We start from the raw sequence: 17,763 nt of genomic DNA on the forward strand, positions 1-17,763 counted from the left end.
GATAAAACATAATGGCTAGTTCACAGTAATCCGTCAAATCACATTAGGAATTAGACTACTGTGCAAGTGTACCAGCCTAATCAATGACACTTTCACTTCTTCATAAGTGCAGGATTAGCATTTGTAGTCTAAAACTAACAGCTCTTGTTTGGTCCCCTTGTGTTTTAAGCCTGTTTTGTGTCAACTTGCTCTTCACCAAATATATATATATATATATCATCATATGGCAAAAGTGCTTATGAAGCAAAATTCCCAAGTGAAAATTCCCAAGTGCTTATGAAGCAAAATTCCCAAGTGAAAAATGCATGAATTGGAATTTTTGTGTAGACTCTAGAAGCTAGGCAGGCATTGTCCTGTGTTGTAGTATGGGTCATCTGGTTTGTCTGAATGATGCCATTAAGAATCCAAAACTTCATTTATGATTTTGTTTCACAGCAACATTAAAAAGGACCTCCTTATCATAGGAGCTTCGCTTACAAACATATTATTGATTGTGAAAATATATGCTCATATCTCACTGACTTAAAGCAGTCAAAGAATCCCAAGGTAACAAGAGATCCTTTCACTTTAGTCATCAGGGCAAAGGACATCCTTAGGAGGGTTTCCCCGAAAAAATAAAGGTATTATAGGAATGCAGTTCAAACACAACCAACGTAAGTTTTTTTTTTGGGGGGGGAAACCATGCAAAATGAGCGCACATTCTTTATTAGGTTCATGTCAATATTGTGTTTGAGAAGCAGCTTAAGAAATATTACAGCTCATAATCAACACTCCCATACAACTAGGCTGCTTTTGTACAGCTTAATTGCCATCATTAATTTAGCCACAGTTATTCCATTAACCCAATTTTTCTGGGTCACCTGACATACCATTTGACTACAAGGGGCTGAATTCACACTGGGTGAAAATGTGGTTGAGTAGCTTATATTAACCTTTCCTTCACCACTGACCCCCCCTTTAAATACCTTTTGAGGCCACAGACCCCACGAAAATTAATTCAAGATTTAAACCATAACATTTCTTCAAGCTTTCTCGGATCCTTCTCGGACTCTCCTGCTCGAGCAGGGGGTTGGACTAGATGACCTCCAAGGTCCCTTCCAACTCTGTTATTCTATGATTCTATCCCCTGTGATGACATCACAGCCCCCCCTTCCAGGGAACCACAGACCACAGGTTGAGAACCACAGGCTTATATTAATCTACTTCTAATCTAGTCGGCTGTTGCTGTTGCAATGTCCCATGACAAGGCATCCTTTGTCCATGCAGAGGTATTAAAAATGTAAATGCCCTGCTCCAAATTCTTGTTGCCTCCCTTCCTGCTGTGGAATCTTCTCAAGCTCAGGCATATATTAAGCCTCTGCACAACCAGAAAACCCCTAACTCAAGAACTGCATTCAAGGAACTGAAGCAGCACATGATCTCATCCATTCGTTCCCCTGCAGCTAATGTAGACTGCAGAGAAGAACTTCACCAGAAGTTGCAAGGTCCGCTCCTCCTCCCCGTTCCCCACATATAAGGGATACAGGTAGGAGGATGGGCCACCTCTCCTGCTTTAAACTGTGCTGCAGGGAAGAGGCCAACAGTCCCAATGAGCCACACTGCCCCTGGAGAGGAGGCAAGGCGGCTTCCCACTCCCCAAATCAGCCTCCTACCTCCATTACTCTTACCTTGCTCACGATATTCTGCTGTAGGCCTGCAGGGATCCGATGGTACCTCTCACTGCAGTGGCAGTAACTGTCGTTCTTTCCCTCAGGAGTGGGCAGTTCCGGGGCGGCCAGGATCCCCCTACTGTAGCTGTGGTTGCTGTGGTTGTAGTAGCTGGGGCTGGGGCTTGGGGCGAGGCCCCTGGCTGGCGTTTGCGGGGGGAACTCGGTCCAGTTGCTCTGCCCATCCGTCCCCTTGCACCAAGAGATGGGCTGCACCAAGAGGAAACTGTCCGAGAACTGGCTGAAGCCGATGAAAAGCGCGGGGATCCAGGTGAGGAAGATGAAGGTTTTCTGGTGCCCGCCGCCCAGGCTCCCCAGGAAGGGCAGCACGGAGCCATCGTAATCCAAAAGCAGGGGGCTGCAGGACCCGGAGGGAGGCGTGGGAAGAGGCAGGCTCTGGATCTCCGCCGAGGGACCCCCTGCAGGGGGTGCGGCCGGAGCTGCAATGGCCGGGTCCGCCTCCCCGGCAGGCAAAGAGCCGTTCTCTTCGGGGAGGGGCCGGGCCCCCCCGCCACCCTCCTCTCGGCGCCGGTCAATCGCCATCCAGCAGGAGGAGGAAAGGCAACCTCACATAGAGGAGAGCCGAGGAGGAGGCGGCGCCCGGGGCAAGATCCGCGGTTTCGTAAGCCGGCCGGGCTGGGGGACGGAAGGCTCGCCTGCGGGATCCTCAGCGAAGTCGCGCATAGGTGTGAACAGCTCTCAGAGGCGGCGAGATCCCCGGGAGATCCGAGGGTCGCCCGCCCACCTTCTGCTCTTCGCCTCGTTTCCCAAGCACGGCCCCCGCCGGCCGCCCTCCTCGGCCGCCACACCCAGCACTCCCCTTTCCACGTTGCCCTTAAAAACCTCCCCTGCGTCTCTTTCGCCGTACCCGCTTCTCCCCCGGACACGCGGGGCCCGTTTCTTCCGCTGCCGAGGATCGCCGGCGGGCCCGACCACCGGCCCCGCCGGGTCTATGGGACTGGGGGATCCGGGATCGACTGGCGAGAAAAGATCTAAAAGATCTCTTGTTGGTGGCGGGAGCTGGGTGGAACCGGCGAACGGCTCCTGCGGGTCCTCCGCCAGTCCGCGCTACCGCCCATTAAGCACGCCGGTGGGGGAGGGAGGACGGCCGATATCCCTTCGCCGAGGATCGAGCGGGAGGAGGGTACAAAGGAGCCGCATTCGCTGCGCTCAGCCACAGCGGGATCCGGTCCTCTCGCGGCTGCGGATCGCCTCCTTTCTCCAGTGGGGGGTTGGGAGGCTCGGCGGCGGCGGCGTCTTGCCTCTCGCTTTCTCCTTCTCCCGCCGCGGCTCTCCTCCGTTTGGCTCTCAACCTGCAAGCCCGGCCCCCTGACCCAGCTCCCGCCCCCGTCTCCTCCTTTCCCGGAGGTAAAGGTAACAACTGCAGCCGCCGCCGCACCTGCTGCTGCTTCTCCTCCCCCTCCTCCTCCAGCCGTATTGAACCTCTGCGGCCGCTCGCCCCCCCCAGGAGGCGGTCGCAACGCCCCCTCCCCCCGACATCGGGTCGCTTGGCACGACGACAGTAAGGGAGAGCTTCCAGCCAGGCCCGCCAATCTTTGGGGCGAGTGCCAGAAAAAGAGAGAGAGACGGCAGAAAATAGGTCGGGCGCCTCAGCGAGTATCAACTCCTTGGGTTCGCCTGGTACGCTAAGCTGCAGCGGGGGTTGGTTGGGTTTCCGACGGCGGAATACCTTGTGAAGCTGAGGCGTTTGTAACCTGGAACTTATTTTAACGCTTAAACATGTTGGGTCAACCCACACCACAGGCTAAGTCATAAACTGTGGTTAGTATCCATGGAATAGGGCCAGGCTAGGGAATTCTGGGCGTTGAAGTCCTCCAGGCTTAAGGCAAAGCTGGCTGGGGAATTCTGGGCGTTGAAGTCCTCCAGGCTTAAAGCAAAGCTGGCTGGGGAATTCTGGGCGTTGAAGTCCTCCAGGCTTAAAGTTGCCAAGGTTGGAGAACCCCTTGCTGGCTGGGGAATTCTGGGCGTTGAAGTCCTCCAGGCTTAAGGCAAAGCTGGCTGGGGAATTCTGGGCGTTGAAGTCCTCCAGGCTTAAAGTTGCCAAGGTTGGAGACCCCCTTTGCTGGCTGGGGAATTCTGGGCGTTGAAGTCCTCCAGGCTTAAAGTTGCCAAGGTTGGAGACCCCCTTTGCTGGCTGGGGAATTCTGGGCGTTGAAGTCCTCCAGGCTTAAAGCAAAGCTGGCTGGGGAATTCTGGGCGTTGAAGTCCTCCAGGCTTAAAGTTGCCAAGGTTGGAGACCCCCTTTGCTGGCTGGGGAATTCTGGGCGTTGAAGTCCTCCAGGCTTAAAGTTGCCAAGGTTGGAGACCCCTGGACAAGATGTAGAAAACTAACCAATTGTGGGAGAATAAATCTGGACAAGGCCCATCATAGCTTAATGTGATGTGTGCACTCAATCTACAAACGTAGTTCAAGCCTATATAGTCTGTTAAGGTAATTTTCTGGTGGGGTTTATCTTGATATCCTCCACTGGCAGAACAAACAGGCCCCATTAACCATTTTCAATGCCGTGTCCTCTTTTTGTCTCATCTTAAATCACAGCGGAGGCATCTTATAATGGTCTTTAGGTGTTTCAGCTTTAAACTTGCATTTTCCCCTCTTCTCCCAAGACCCTTTTAGCTGTGAACCTAACCCTATATCCATGGTAGCCAACCTATTGATGGGCACATGTGCCATCACCCCAGCTCAGCTCCATCATGCATGCACCTGTGCTTCCCACCGACCAGATGGCCTTCGGGTCTCTGCCATGCATGCATTTTTGCATTGTTGCATTTTGGGTATGCACCCACACATGTGCACACACTTTGGGCACTCAGTTCAAAAAAGGTTTGCCATCACTGCCCTGTACATTAGAGTTGACGAGGTAGTCAATGTGGGGTTCCCTATTGGCCATACCACACTGCTGTACTCTTCCCCTCCAAGCATTGCCCTTCGTGACTGGGCTGCAGGACCAGACAGGTTACCTGGTTCTGCAGAAGCCTCTGTGTACCTAAATGCAGGGGTCCCCAAACTTGGCAACTTTAAGACTTGTGGACTTCAACTCCCAGAATTCCAAGTCCACAAGTCTTAAAGTTGCCAAGTTTGGAGACCTCTAGCCTAATGCTTTACCCCAGCACCTTTCAGACCTCATAGGAGGTCCTTGCCTACATAGGTTTTAAGATCTTTTGAAAGTGCTTCGCCTGTGTTTAAAACCAAACAAAAAACACCAGCATTTTCTTCCACTAGGAAAAAAAAAATCCTAGCTTCTACCAGCCGCATGTTGTTGGTTTTGCTGCCAGAATGTATTTTCTATTTATTCTGCTGACAAGGGGCTTTTTAGGATTTTTATTTGGGGGGGGGCTATTTTACTCACTTCACATGCTACTTCCAATTACAGCCAGCCACAGCTGCCGGGGAGAATCCTTAACTTGTCCTGTCTTAAAGCAATTAGGGTAATAATACTACTTTCTGGTTTTCTTACTGAAGCAGAAACAAAGCACTGCAAAATATTCTGCTTTGCTGTCTAGATAGGTGAAAGAACTGTGAATAGGCTTCCTTTTCAGTGGAAGGTAAAATAAATAAAAACCTTTGATTTCCAAGGATTTGCATATCAACCTTTCAGTATGGTTTAATATAAGTCAGGGGTCCCCAAACTTTTGGGAGTTGAAGTCCACAAGTCTTAAAGTTGCCAAGTTTGGAGACCTCTGATATAAGTGAATCCAGATATAGAGACTATGCAAGATGGATGATGCCTAACAAGGCTGTTCATGTTGCAGAGATAATATGTCCTCCCTTGATAGGGCTTGGAGCCAGAGCCTTTCCTTTTTCAAAACCCTTTACATATCCAGAAACACCACAGGTGCTTCCTTAGTGCTTTCTCTGCTTGATGTGATGCTTTGCAGGTAGTTTACAGGTAGTTTCATGAAGCTGCTTCACAGGAGTATTTTGCACCAAACCTCATAGAAAGCACATCTTCAAAGAATTATGCAGCCTTCCTTGAAATCTCATTGATACTTTTTGTGTGGGATTAACACTTAGAAAAGTGTGAAGGAAGGTTTTATGCAGTGCAATTCCTGATGTACCTACTGAAAAGTCAGTATATAATTCACATTCATTAAGCCAGAATGTTTATGATTTGTTGGACAAGCCACAATGCACATAAGTACCTTAAGTACTTCAGGATGCATATTAGCACTGTCCAGTAGCACTCCTATAACCTCATTTAAATTTGTGTGTGAACCCAGCCTCTTGATAGTTTGCGCATGAATTTGCAAGGAGAGTCTGTCACCTTTGTTCATGCAAACATTAGTTTTATTGATGGGTGGAAGTTGGAGAAAGTTCATATGATGTCACAAATATGAAAGGCTAAGTGTTCTGGGAACTGGAGCTGAAAAAAATAGCAAAGGAGAGAGTTGAGACAGAATATAGTAAACACTATCTTTTAAAAAGAGACTATAGATTAAGTTATTTTTTTCCAGAATCTAGCTATCTCATATTGTTCATAGATATGACATCAATTATTAAAAAAACTAATTGTTATTAATTTGACCATATTATTTCTTTTAGATTTTAGATTTTTAGATAAACCTGTCTCTTTGTAACACTTTATACATGTGTGTTCAGACAACTAGTATCTACATGCTATTTTTTTTGCCCAAAATAATGGAGAGAGAGGGATGCCTATTCAAGAACAGGCATGCTTGAAAAAGCAATTATCTAGATCTATTTTAGATTAGCTTTTGGCCTGGAAATTATACTGAAGTAGTTTTAGTTGCCCTGAATGTGACTGATGACCTTTCCAGTAGTGGCATGAACCCAGTGGAATGCTACTGTGTTGGTTCTTCTGGGTGTTTCAGCTGCCTTTAATCATGAGCTATTGATCATGAAATACTGCTGAAGAAACTTAGTTAGACTGGGAATAGGAGGCATATATGACAGTTTCTTTTTGTATTCTCAGCACATTATCAGAGTCACAAAAGCAGATTCCTGTTCATCTCCATGCCACTTAAGTTATGCAGTCTCATCAAACTTTTAGACTCAGAAAGAAAAATATATCTTGTTCCGGGCACTCTAGCTTTCTCTCTAGAAAGAACCAGGGTCAAACTTCCTGGTTCCTTCTGATTCTAAGTAGCTTCATTAGCTAAATAAGCTGACCTTCAACTTTGGTGGTGTGCTAGCTTTGGTGATCCATGATTTAAAAACATCTCAGTTGGATTACAGTAGTCACTGTAATGGAGCTACCCTTGCAGAGTGCCTGGGAATTTCAACTGATACAGAATGCCACTATGAATTCTTAATTGGGCCAGGCAAATCAGACCAAATAGCACAGTCATGAAAACACTGAGTTGTAATCTCTTACTTACCAATCCCAAATTAGGGCATCAACATTAATCTGTAAAGTCCTTAAATGGCTGTAAAAGATCACTGCCCAACACCAAATTTTATATTAATGTCAACTGCAAAGAAGCTGCTTTTGTAAAGAGCCAATATGGTACAGTGGTATTGGTTCAGGTGATGGGTCTAGGATTCAGTCAATCCTCAGCCATCCCAGTGGATGACTTGGGTTGCTCACTTTCATGTTAAATCTATCTCACAGAACCATTGTTGTAGAGAAAAAGGAAAGGAAGAAGCACTTCATAGGTCGCCTTGAGCTTGTGAATGAAAGGCAGGATATACTTTAATAAATATATAAATATGTGGTCCACCAATGAGCTCAACTCACAATGCAGGATTTGGATCTTCTCAAGGGCAGCACTACAGTTATGGAACTCCATCCCAAAGAAATTACAATGGCTTTCTCTTGTTTTAAAAGACAAAGGTAAGACAGTTGTATTTTAAATTGAAGCGAGTTAGCATTACAAGTTATCCTGGACTAGATAGCAATTTTGGACAGCTTTTTAAATCAGACTCTTTAAAACAGCTATATTTTAATACCTTTTATGGTTGGTGAATTTCTTGTTTTTATTGTTCTTGTGGACATCACTTCCTTTTTGAAGGAGGAAGATTAATATAAAATAATCCCATCTAGAGAAGGAAAATAATAAATGGACAGTTTATTTGCATCTATTTATAAAGGTGTAAATTAATTTCCTTGTGCAAAAAACCATTTGCCTAGAAACAAAATCCATTGGACCCAATATGACAATTTGCCATGGCCAACTTGCCATGGCCAACTCACCACAGCCAATTTGTGGTGGCCAACTTGGTGTGGGACAAGAGTTACACTAATATCAAAGAAATAATGGAATAGAATCATTAAAGAAAGAATGCAAAAGGAGGAACAGAATGAAATGTGAATGGCTGAAATTAATATATTTATTTTAAGTAATTAAATAGAATTGTTAAATTGTCCTGCAAGGTGTTGTCCCATGGTGAATTGGCCATACTAACAGTTGCGTTGCTGATTCCTAAACCTGTTAAACCTGCTTTTTTAATGCTCATAACTGATTTCCTGATGGGTAAAAAGACCTGAGTTGATCCATTGTAAGAATGGCTGAGCTTGACCACATTTCTTCTGTTGAAACAGGAAATCAGACCTGCTTAAAAAAATATTGCTCAATGTCTTACGTAAATTGAAGTGATTATTTTTAACAATACATCATTAAACAAGCCACGGTTTAAGGCAAGAGGTAAGGGCAATTTTGCTCTTAACAATTTATCTAGAGATCTGAATGGAGGGGGTAAGAGAAGGCTGCATATCGTACAAACGGGTCACGTTCCTTTGTCTAAGGCGGAGGTCTCCAAACTTGCCGACTTAAGATTTCTAGACTTCATCGCCCAGAATTCCTCAGCCAGCATAGTCCACAGGTCTTAAAGTCCACAGGTCTTAAAGTTGCCAAGTTTGGGGACCCCTGGTCTAAGGTTTATGCTAGCATAAGAGCAATGAAATGTACTTGAAATTAGATACAAACCTGGAACTTCTAATTCTATAACAGTGGATGATGCTGGCTTGGATTTAGCAAACGGATTTCAGATGTATTAGTGGGTGGATGTAATTTATCCTTTCCACACCCTGCTATAGCAACAAAAAAGCAAACAAGGTGCCCTTTATCTCATTCCAGCTATATCTTACCTTCAAACAGATATGAATATCGTTGCAGGCAAATTGTGCAAAATCCATTGTATGCCTAGATAGATATATAGCCCAGTGTTGTGAGCCATGTTTCTTACAGCCATACATTCTTTGTTTCCGTGTGTGCACATGTAGTGATCTTGATATAATTGCTTGAACTATTAGTATTTTTTTCTGGAGTTATTTCTAAGGCTGAAATAATAAAAAGGACAAAGCAAGGAGAGAACATACCAAGGGCAATAGAAGTAGATAGGGCATATTTGGTAGGCACAGATTATTAATTAAAACAGAAAAGGAAAAACTGGAGAACAGAGTGATTCTCCTGGAGGGAATGGAACACTGAACAGGAACAGAGTTATTAAGAGGGAGATTAAGAGGGAATATTATTGCTTATTGTACCTATGACTATTATTAAGTGTTGTACCTGATGATTCTTGACACCTGATGGATGTATCTTTTCTTTTATGTATACTGAGAGTATTTGCACCAAGACAAATTCCTTGTGTGTCCAATCACACTTGGCCAATAAAGAATTCTATCTTTCTATCTATTCATTATAGGTAATCCTCAGTTTATAAGAGTTCATTTAGTGACTGTTCGAAGTTACAACAGAACTGAAAAAAAGTGATTTATGACTGTTTTTCACACTTATGAAGTGTGCTACGTTTTAGCATCCCTATGGTCACATGATCAAAATTCAGATTAAATTCAACTGACTCATATTTATGATGGTTATAGAGTCCTTTTTTTTTGAAGACAGATGCATTTAAGAGCCGTGTTACTAACTTAACAACTGTAGTTATTTACTTTAACAACTGTGGCAAGAAAGGTTGTAAAATGGGGCAGAACTCTACAACTGTTTTACTTAGCAAGAGAAATTTTCAGCTCAATTGTCAATGTAAATTGAGGATCAACTGTACTTGTTCTAGATTAGGGATTGTAAAAAAAATGTGTTTTTATTTTCCTGAAACTTTTAGGAACTGTTTTAAAATCCTTGCATTATTTTACACTTTCTATTTTGGTTTTTGGCCAGTATTATGTGCTCTTAGTCGTCATTATCCTGGGTTGCCATCATGGTTTTATTGTTGTCCTGTATTTTATGTTCTTAATATATACAGTGCCCAGAAAATTTTTGTTTATTGGTGATTTAAAATGCACCAAGTGTAATTGAAGGAATAAAAATGGAGCCAATATTCACTCTTTTAATTTTTCTTCTCTAGAAAAACAGTGTGATTTCAATGTAAAATTTGCTAAAAGTAAAACTACTTTAATCCTTTCCACTCGAGCCATTAAATTTGCCATTTCATTCTCTATAATAAAAGTGCAATCTAATACAATATTAAGGTTGAGAAATCATTTTTTAAATCAATGCTAAACATCCAGCTGTCGTCTTGTTTTTAATATATTATTAATAATTAAATATAATTGTAAACAATTATATAATATATGCATGAACTTGGTCAATAGAACAAAATGTCTTGCCAACCTGACAGTTTAAATCAAAATTATGAGAAAATTGGTATGAGACAAGATTATCTTAAGGTTGTTTCCAAGGCTGGTGAGTTTAGATGCTCTGATCTCATTCTTCCAGCAGAAAATCAAATTATAGAATGTAAAAGTTGGAAGGAAACTCAGGAATAATCTAGTCCAAATGCTTGCCCAGTGTAGGAATCCAGTATTCTACCCATTGCCAAGGTTTGTTCCCTTGTGGAACAGCTCTTACCATTTAGAAAGTCTTCCGAATGCCCAATCAATATTTGCTTCCTTTGCACTTTAAACCCATTGTTTCTGGTCTTTTCTTCTGGAACAATTTGACCATTATCTACATCTTAGCCTTTCAGATGCCTCCCCTGAAATCATCTCAGTGCCTCCAATTGTTGGTCTTAGGTGGTCCCTTATTAGACTGGTTGCCATCCTCTTTGTGCTCCACTTCTTCAATATCCTTCTTAATATATTATAGCGCCCAGAAGTGAATGGAATATTGTCTGAATCGTGCTCAGAATGTTCTGGTCTTTCTGTTAGAAGAGGAACAATTGCCTCTTTTGATTTGCATACTCAAATTCTATGGATGCAACCTAGGATTGCATTTTTTTTCCCCTTGCAGCTGCATCACAAATACAATTAAAGATACATTGCTTTTTGAACTTTTTAATCATTTAAGCTAGAAAAAGCTTTGCTTTCTAGCCCAAAGTATCCTTAGCGGTAATGAGTTTCTGTTTGTGTAATCGTGTTGTGCAATTTCAGTCACTTCTGTTTGGAAACCATTATCTGAGGTCTGTTGTTTGTGAATCAAGCCACTAGGGCTTGTCCCACAAAGCATATATTTCCCTTATTCTGTGAACCAGGCTATCTAGGGACCAGGATATATTAATCAGGGATGATGAAACAACCCTTACTGCTATTTAAATTCAATTTCAATTAACAGGGACTACCAGATCTGGTCTGCTCATCTATTGGTTATTCAGATTTTTCAGCCCAGGCCTGGAAGCTTAAAACAATTCTGGTCAGCGTGGTATATATGATGAAAGAGGTTTAAAGTGTTAATTATAAATGCTTGGAAGTCTACGAGTCTGTTCTACTGATTAAAATGTTTACCATTCCAACAGAGAAGCAATCTGGACTTTTCTGGAGAAGCACCATCACTTTGCCCTGGCCTCATGGGTGACCTGATAGCAAACAGGTCTTCCAATATTTGAGGGGCTGCCACAAAAAAGAGGGGATCAATCTATTATCCAAAGCACCAGAGGGCAGAACAAGGAGCAATGCGTGGAAACTAATCAAGGAGAAAACCAACCTAGAACTAAGAAGAAATTTCCTAACAGAACAATCAATCAGTGGAACAGTTTGTTTTCAGAAGTTGAAGGTGCTCCATCCCTTGGAGGCTTGTAAGAATAAATTAGACAGCCATTTGTCTGAAAGGGCATAGATCTTGTGCTTGAGCAGAGGGGTTAGAAGACTTCCAACTCTTTTATACTGTATTTGGTATTCTGTAAACAAAGATCTATTTCTACTTTTGAGCAATAGGACTTTTCCCTTTCTTTGCCTGGCATCCCTATGGTTATACTGATTTCTTGTACGCAGGTATTCCTCAATTTATGACCACAATTGGGTTCCCTTGCTAAGCAAGGCAGTTGCAAAGCATCCAACTTTATGATATTTTTTTGTCAGGGTTTTTAAGCAAAACTGGCTTCCGCCATTGACTTTGCTTGTCAGAATCTGGCAAATCACATTGACCCCAGGTGATTTTGCATTTTTGCAGCTGTCAAAAATACAGTATTTGCCCCTGGCCAAGGGTCTGAATTTTGATCACATGACTGTGAAGATCCTGCAATCATTGGAAATGCGAGGACCTGTCATAAGTCACTTTTGTCAGTGCCGCTGTAAGTTTGAATAGTTGCTAAACAAATCATTGTAAAGTGAGTACTACCTGTATAAGTGATTTCCCTTTCAGACAGTCTGAAAAGGGAACCCTCTTAGCTGTTTACACAGCTGAATGTGATTCAGCATTTGGTATCTAAATAATGAGCAGAATCATCAATTGAAAAGCTGCAATCTAAGTTGTGTGCATTCTAATGAAGTCAGGAAGGTTTAGCAACTCAATTGTCTTCTTTCTTTTTTAAAGAGTACAGTAGAGTTAATGACTCAAATTCTGTATATAGTGGCATGATAATAAACCTCTCTGAACTTTTAAATAAATATAAATGGGATGTGGCTTTGAGGTACTCCACATTAAATTCCTGGTTCACATATACTAAACCACAGTTTGTTAGCCATGTATTGCTGAATAAGAATTGGTTGGGTTTGCACTACAATGGAAGCTTTAACACTACTGGTTATTAATTGCAATGGATAATAATTTGTCATTGGTCATAATAAACCATGTTCTGATATAGCATAATTTATGGTCCACACAATAATGGCCTGATGCAGTGCAACACCTTAAACCATGATGGCCTAATATATATATATCATGCTGCACCACAATATAAATCAGTCACTCCGAGAGGGAGAGGGCCTAAATTTGACAAAAACCTAAATAAAAGATAATGAGTAATTGTTATTAGTCATTGCACCAACATCTTACCACTATTCATTCAGAGGGTATGAACTAATGATGGTACGATGCAGAACTGTTGAAACTTGCAGATATAACCAGAAATGTAAACTATTGCAAGTGTTGGAAGAAAATATCCATCTGGTTCAGTTCCAAGTTGGGAGAAAGACACTGGAAAAATGGAGGCTGATTAGAAAGATGGTTTATGGATGAAGCAGAACCACCAACCAACCACATGAATTCTGGGCAGCTGACAAAATGGAGTTGAGAGTGGATGGGTTTTATACCTTCTTTGGGCTTTGAATTTGAGTTCCTGTTCCTGTGCAAGAACATTCCTTTAATACGTCTTGCAAAAAGAACATGTCCTTTAACCCTTCTATTGGCTGTTGTCAGATTCCTAGGGGGTTCATGTAGGGGTCATAGCTGGCTCTATAGGCAAAAGAGGAAATGCAAATCCTAGGTGTTTGAGCTAATCTGGTCAACCTCTAACTTATTGTTTATCTGAGCTCTCAGGTTTCTGTGACTTTGAAGTTTGGACTGTTCTGGGGGTGGTTAATTGAAGGGGTTGTGTTTTGAAAGGGTGTTGGGCAATTCCTATTGTGGCTAATGGCTTTTGGATCTTGGGTGATGGGCTGCTTTCTAATCCTACCATTTGACAAGGAGTTTTGAAATATCCTGTCTTGAATTAATTTTTGCCTGCAGTATTTGCTTTGCTTATGAATAGAGCTATCTAGATACTTGTCTTCCTCTTTCAATAAGCTCTTTATCTCTTAAGTGCTGGCATCTGCTGTGGGCTATTAAGAAAGACTTGGGGACTGCTTTCTGTTTTTTAAGAGCATGTTTCTCCATTTCTCCTTTAATGAAATATAATATTCTGCCTTTTTAATATTTCCCAAAGTATTTCATTCTTTTAGGAGCGGGGGCTTCCCACACAAGAATAGTTCATTTATTATCCCAAACCACAGGTAGCCCCTAACCTCCCTGCAGTTTTCCCATTTTGAAATGCAAAACACATGCACTTTCAATCCTGAAGTTGGCATGAATCAGTTACAAAATTATGAGCATATAAACTCCCACAACCCCGTTTCTAACCACATGGATGATGCAGTCCTACACACTTTTGTAAGTCCTCAGCCTCACAATGTTAAATGTGGCCCTTGTCTACTCTTTCAGTATTGTACACAAATGATTGCCCATTCTTTACGGGAGGGGGAAAGAATTATGTAACTTTGAAAAGCATTTTTAAAACACTGGGCTCTGCAAAACAAAGTTGTATTATACTTGCATTTCAAATATATACAAATAGGATCATATGTAGCCAAAATTCCTGATGCATGATGTTAAATCTGCTTAGTCAACTCTTATAGCCAGTTATCATATGGGAATGGGGGGAGGGTATGCTTGGCATTTCAGGTAGTCCTTGCTTAACAACCGGATGCCTAGAAAGTACCATTCAAAGTTACGACCGACACCCTCAAAATACTTATAATCTGGATTTGAAATACTGATGGCTGCTTCCCCCACATGGTCATGTGATTACATTTTGGCCATTCAGCGACTGGCTTGCCTTTACAGCCATTTGCAGCACCCGGAAGTCATGTGGCCATGGTTTATGATGCTTTTTGCTGGAAAACTGCATTGATTTCCAGCAAAAAAACAACCAAAAAACCAGACAATGTGTTCGCTTAATGACTGTGGTGCTTAACAACGATGGTATTCTCTTAACCATGGCATTTTCTTAACCACAAAAAAAGGGAGTAGAATCAGGTCAGTCACATGATGACCTGCTTAAAGACTAGTATGACTTATGACCATAATTTCAGGCTCAATTACAGTCATAAATTGAGGACTATTTGTATGCGGACAAATATTTATCTCAGCCTCTTAGATTTGTATTACCCTATAAATGCTTAGCAAAATGCTAAGTATCACTCACAGTTTAGTAACTACCCTAATATGATTGCAGCAGAAATGTAGAAGACAGCTAGCTATGTTCCACTTCCAGGGATGGGGGATGAATTCATATACAGCAATAGATTTATTAGAACAACAGACTATTCGGAAATAGCATGGAAACGTTCATATTTCTGAGAACATCTGTCAAAATGACTCCTCCCTAGCCACCCCCAAAATCTGGAAGATGGGAGAAGAGGAAAAAATGACTAATGTTTAAGATACATCTACATCAGATTAGTCCTAAATGAAAAGTAGAAGAAATGAGCAGGCGGGCAAATTGGACCTATCGGATGCAGAAGCGGTATTGGCTAATTAAATTTCTTTTAATTTATTCCCTAAGTGCACACATTCTCGTGTAAAAAGAAGCAATGAAAAAGGATGTGTGTACAAATTAGCTTGAATCAAATTATCTGAGAGATTGCTTTTTCTTCCTTTGAAGTGGCCTGAATATTGTTATATTGTTATAAATCACAATTCATAGCTTCATATTCTAGGTAAAACTAGCAGTTGAGAATAATATAAAGTATAAAGGAAACCATGGCTAAATAGTAATGTGAGAATCAGTAATTGCACCCAGTTTTTAAATCCCCTCCCTTTCTTTGCTTCCATTCTCCATTTAGGCACAATTTATTATCCTATCTAGACCAGTGGTTTTTTATGCTCAAGCAACCAATTAAATTACTTTTTTGATAGTCTATTATTTTACTATGTAATGCTTTAGTCGTTTTTAACATGCACGTTTGAAGTTTATTTCTGTTATTTATTTATTTTAAATGGTAGCCACCTAGAATGCCTCATACATGGAAATAAATAAATAATGTGCACTTAGAGGAGTTATAATTACACTGAAATTCGACATGAAAAATAATCCCCTAGTCCACTTTTGAACATTTGATTTCAATTGATGTAGCTGCAGCTAGATGCATAGTAGAGCTCAATGTACAGGGGTAGGATTCATATTTTTTAACAACCAGCTCTGTGGGTGTGGCTTAGTTGGTGGGCGTGGCTTAGTTGGTGGGCGTGGCTTGGTTGGTGGGCGTGGCTTGGTAATGTGACTTGCTGGGCGTGGCCAACTCAACATCATTCACATCGAGGCATGTATCTCCTCGCCTGGCCTCTCATGACTGTGGGGATGCTGCAATAGTCATAAGTGTGAAAAATGGTTATAAGTCTCTTTTTTCAGTGCCATTGTAACTTTGAATGGTCACTCCACACAAGCAAAGTACCAGCAAAGGAGAGGAAAAAAAACTCCAGAGAAGTTCCAGAGACAGGAAGTCTAGTCCTGCCAAGAATGTAATAAGGGTTAATGGAGAGACAGTTTCTGTAAGCAACACCAGAATGTTTCCTTCCTGCCTTCCTTACAGGATTAGGCCAGTAATTTTGTCTAACAACCAGTTCTCCGAACTGCTTAGAATGTTAACAACCGGTTCTAGTGAATAGGTGAGAACCTGTAGAATCCCACCCCTGACTATATATATTCCTTTTGTTTTTTCACATGTGGCTTCTCCATTTTAACACAATATCAGAATTATTATATATTATATTATAATATAATAATATAATATATATAATCATACACAGTATAATAATTATTATATATAGAATCAGAATTATATAGTTGGAAGAGACATTGGAAGTCTTCTAATCCAATTTCCTGCTCAGGCAGGAAACTCTTTACTATTTCAGACAAATGTCTAATCTCTTCTTAAAAACCTCCCTTGTTGGAGCTGCACAACTCCTGGAGGCAAATTGTTCCACTGATTAATTGTTCTAACTGTCAATAAATATCTTTTTAGTTCTAGGTTGCTTCTCTCCTTGATTTAAGTTTCCACACATTACTTCTTGTCCTGCCTTCAGGTGCTTTTGAAAATAGGTTGACCCCAGAGGTGGTATTCAGCAGTTTCTGACCAGTTCTGGAGAACAGTAGCAGAAATTTTGAGTAGTTCAGAGAACCGGCAAATACCACCTCTGACTGGCCCCGCCCCCATCTATTCTCTGCCTCCCGAGTCCCAGCTGATTGGCTGGGTCTTCTTTGGTTGCCCTGCACAGGAGAACAGAGCTGGAAAGGAGGTTAGTGGGGTGGGGAGGGAATGGGGATTTTACCGTATCCTTCCCCTGCCACGCCCACCAAGCCATGCCTACCCAGTCATGCCATGCCCACCAAGCCACGCCCACAGAACCGGTAGTAAAAAAAAATTTGAATCCCACCACTGGTTGACCCTCTCTTCTGTGCGGCAGCCTCTTGGATATTGGAAGATTGCTATCATGTCCCTCCTAGTCCTTTTTTTTTCATTACAGTCCGTCTTTTCATTTGATTTTTAGGGCAGCAAATCAGCCTGGGAGTCAATGAGTATAGTTAGGGTCTGAATATCAGCATTGTGCAACTGGAAAAGAAAAAAAAAACACATTTTCAGCAGTCTGGATTTTTCATCTCCAATCTCACATGACTGCTCTTGTGACTAGGATAGCAACCAGACGTCAGAGATCAAGTTTTGGGAATGACTTACTTTATTACCCCAGGAAAAAAAACTTCATTGGCTGATGCTTTGTATGTCTAGCTATTTAAAAAGCCAGAGCAGCAGACTATTAACTTTTTTTTTTTCATATCACTTAGTACGTGCTTTATTGCAAAACGTGAATGGCCAAGATGATGAATGACAATTGTGCATCTTTCTCTTTTGATGTTCAACCAATATAGTTAAATTTTGAAACCTGGAGACCATTGTTTGAACACATGTCTTCACCAATACTTCATAGGAGTTAAAGATTAATGTTCACGTTGCCTAACTTCTCAAGTGTCAGACTGTTAAATGCAAGAGTTGTGTGAGTTTGGGAAGCTCTCTCATTCTAACAGACAAGTATATGTATCCCTTCCTGGTCTTAAAATAAACCTGTTTAAAAGCAGACCTTGAAGGTTATTTCCCCCTTGACCTCTTTGCTTCAGTGAAATGCGATAACCGAGTGCATAATACCCATG

General features: G+C 41.8%; 1 protein-coding gene and 1 long non-coding RNA gene across 3 annotated transcripts in view; one reads left to right on the plus strand and one right to left on the minus strand.

Moving 5' to 3' along the window:
* Positions 1-2,395, minus strand: part of SLC22A23 (solute carrier family 22 member 23) — a 106,690-nt gene extending 104,295 nt beyond the window's left edge. Inside the window, exon 1 of the mRNA XM_026676638.2 lies at positions 1,668-2,395. Coding sequence (XP_026532423.1) covers positions 1,668-2,249 — 582 coding nt within the window. The 5' untranslated portion in view covers positions 2,250-2,395. The remainder of the gene's footprint in view (positions 1-1,667) is intronic.
* A 566-nt stretch (positions 2,396-2,961) lies between these two features.
* LOC148131411 (uncharacterized) overlaps positions 2,962-17,763 on the plus strand; it is a 46,116-nt gene continuing 31,314 nt past the window's right edge. The window contains exons 1-3 of one of the 2 annotated variants that reach the window (XR_015748794.1): positions 2,962-3,080; positions 5,611-5,796; positions 7,301-7,522. This is a non-coding gene — a long non-coding RNA (uncharacterized LOC148131411). Of the gene's footprint in view, positions 3,081-3,181; positions 3,348-5,610; positions 5,797-7,300; positions 7,523-17,763 lie in introns of those variants that run through there. The other variant, XR_015748793.1, reaches the window with a different exon arrangement.

Source organism: Notechis scutatus, chromosome 3 (assembly GCF_049901735.1).
Source record: "Notechis scutatus isolate UNSWTSFEM ecotype Mainland chromosome 3, rNotScu1.2, whole genome shotgun sequence".
Classification (NCBI taxonomy): domain Eukaryota; kingdom Metazoa; phylum Chordata; class Lepidosauria; order Squamata; family Elapidae; genus Notechis; species Notechis scutatus.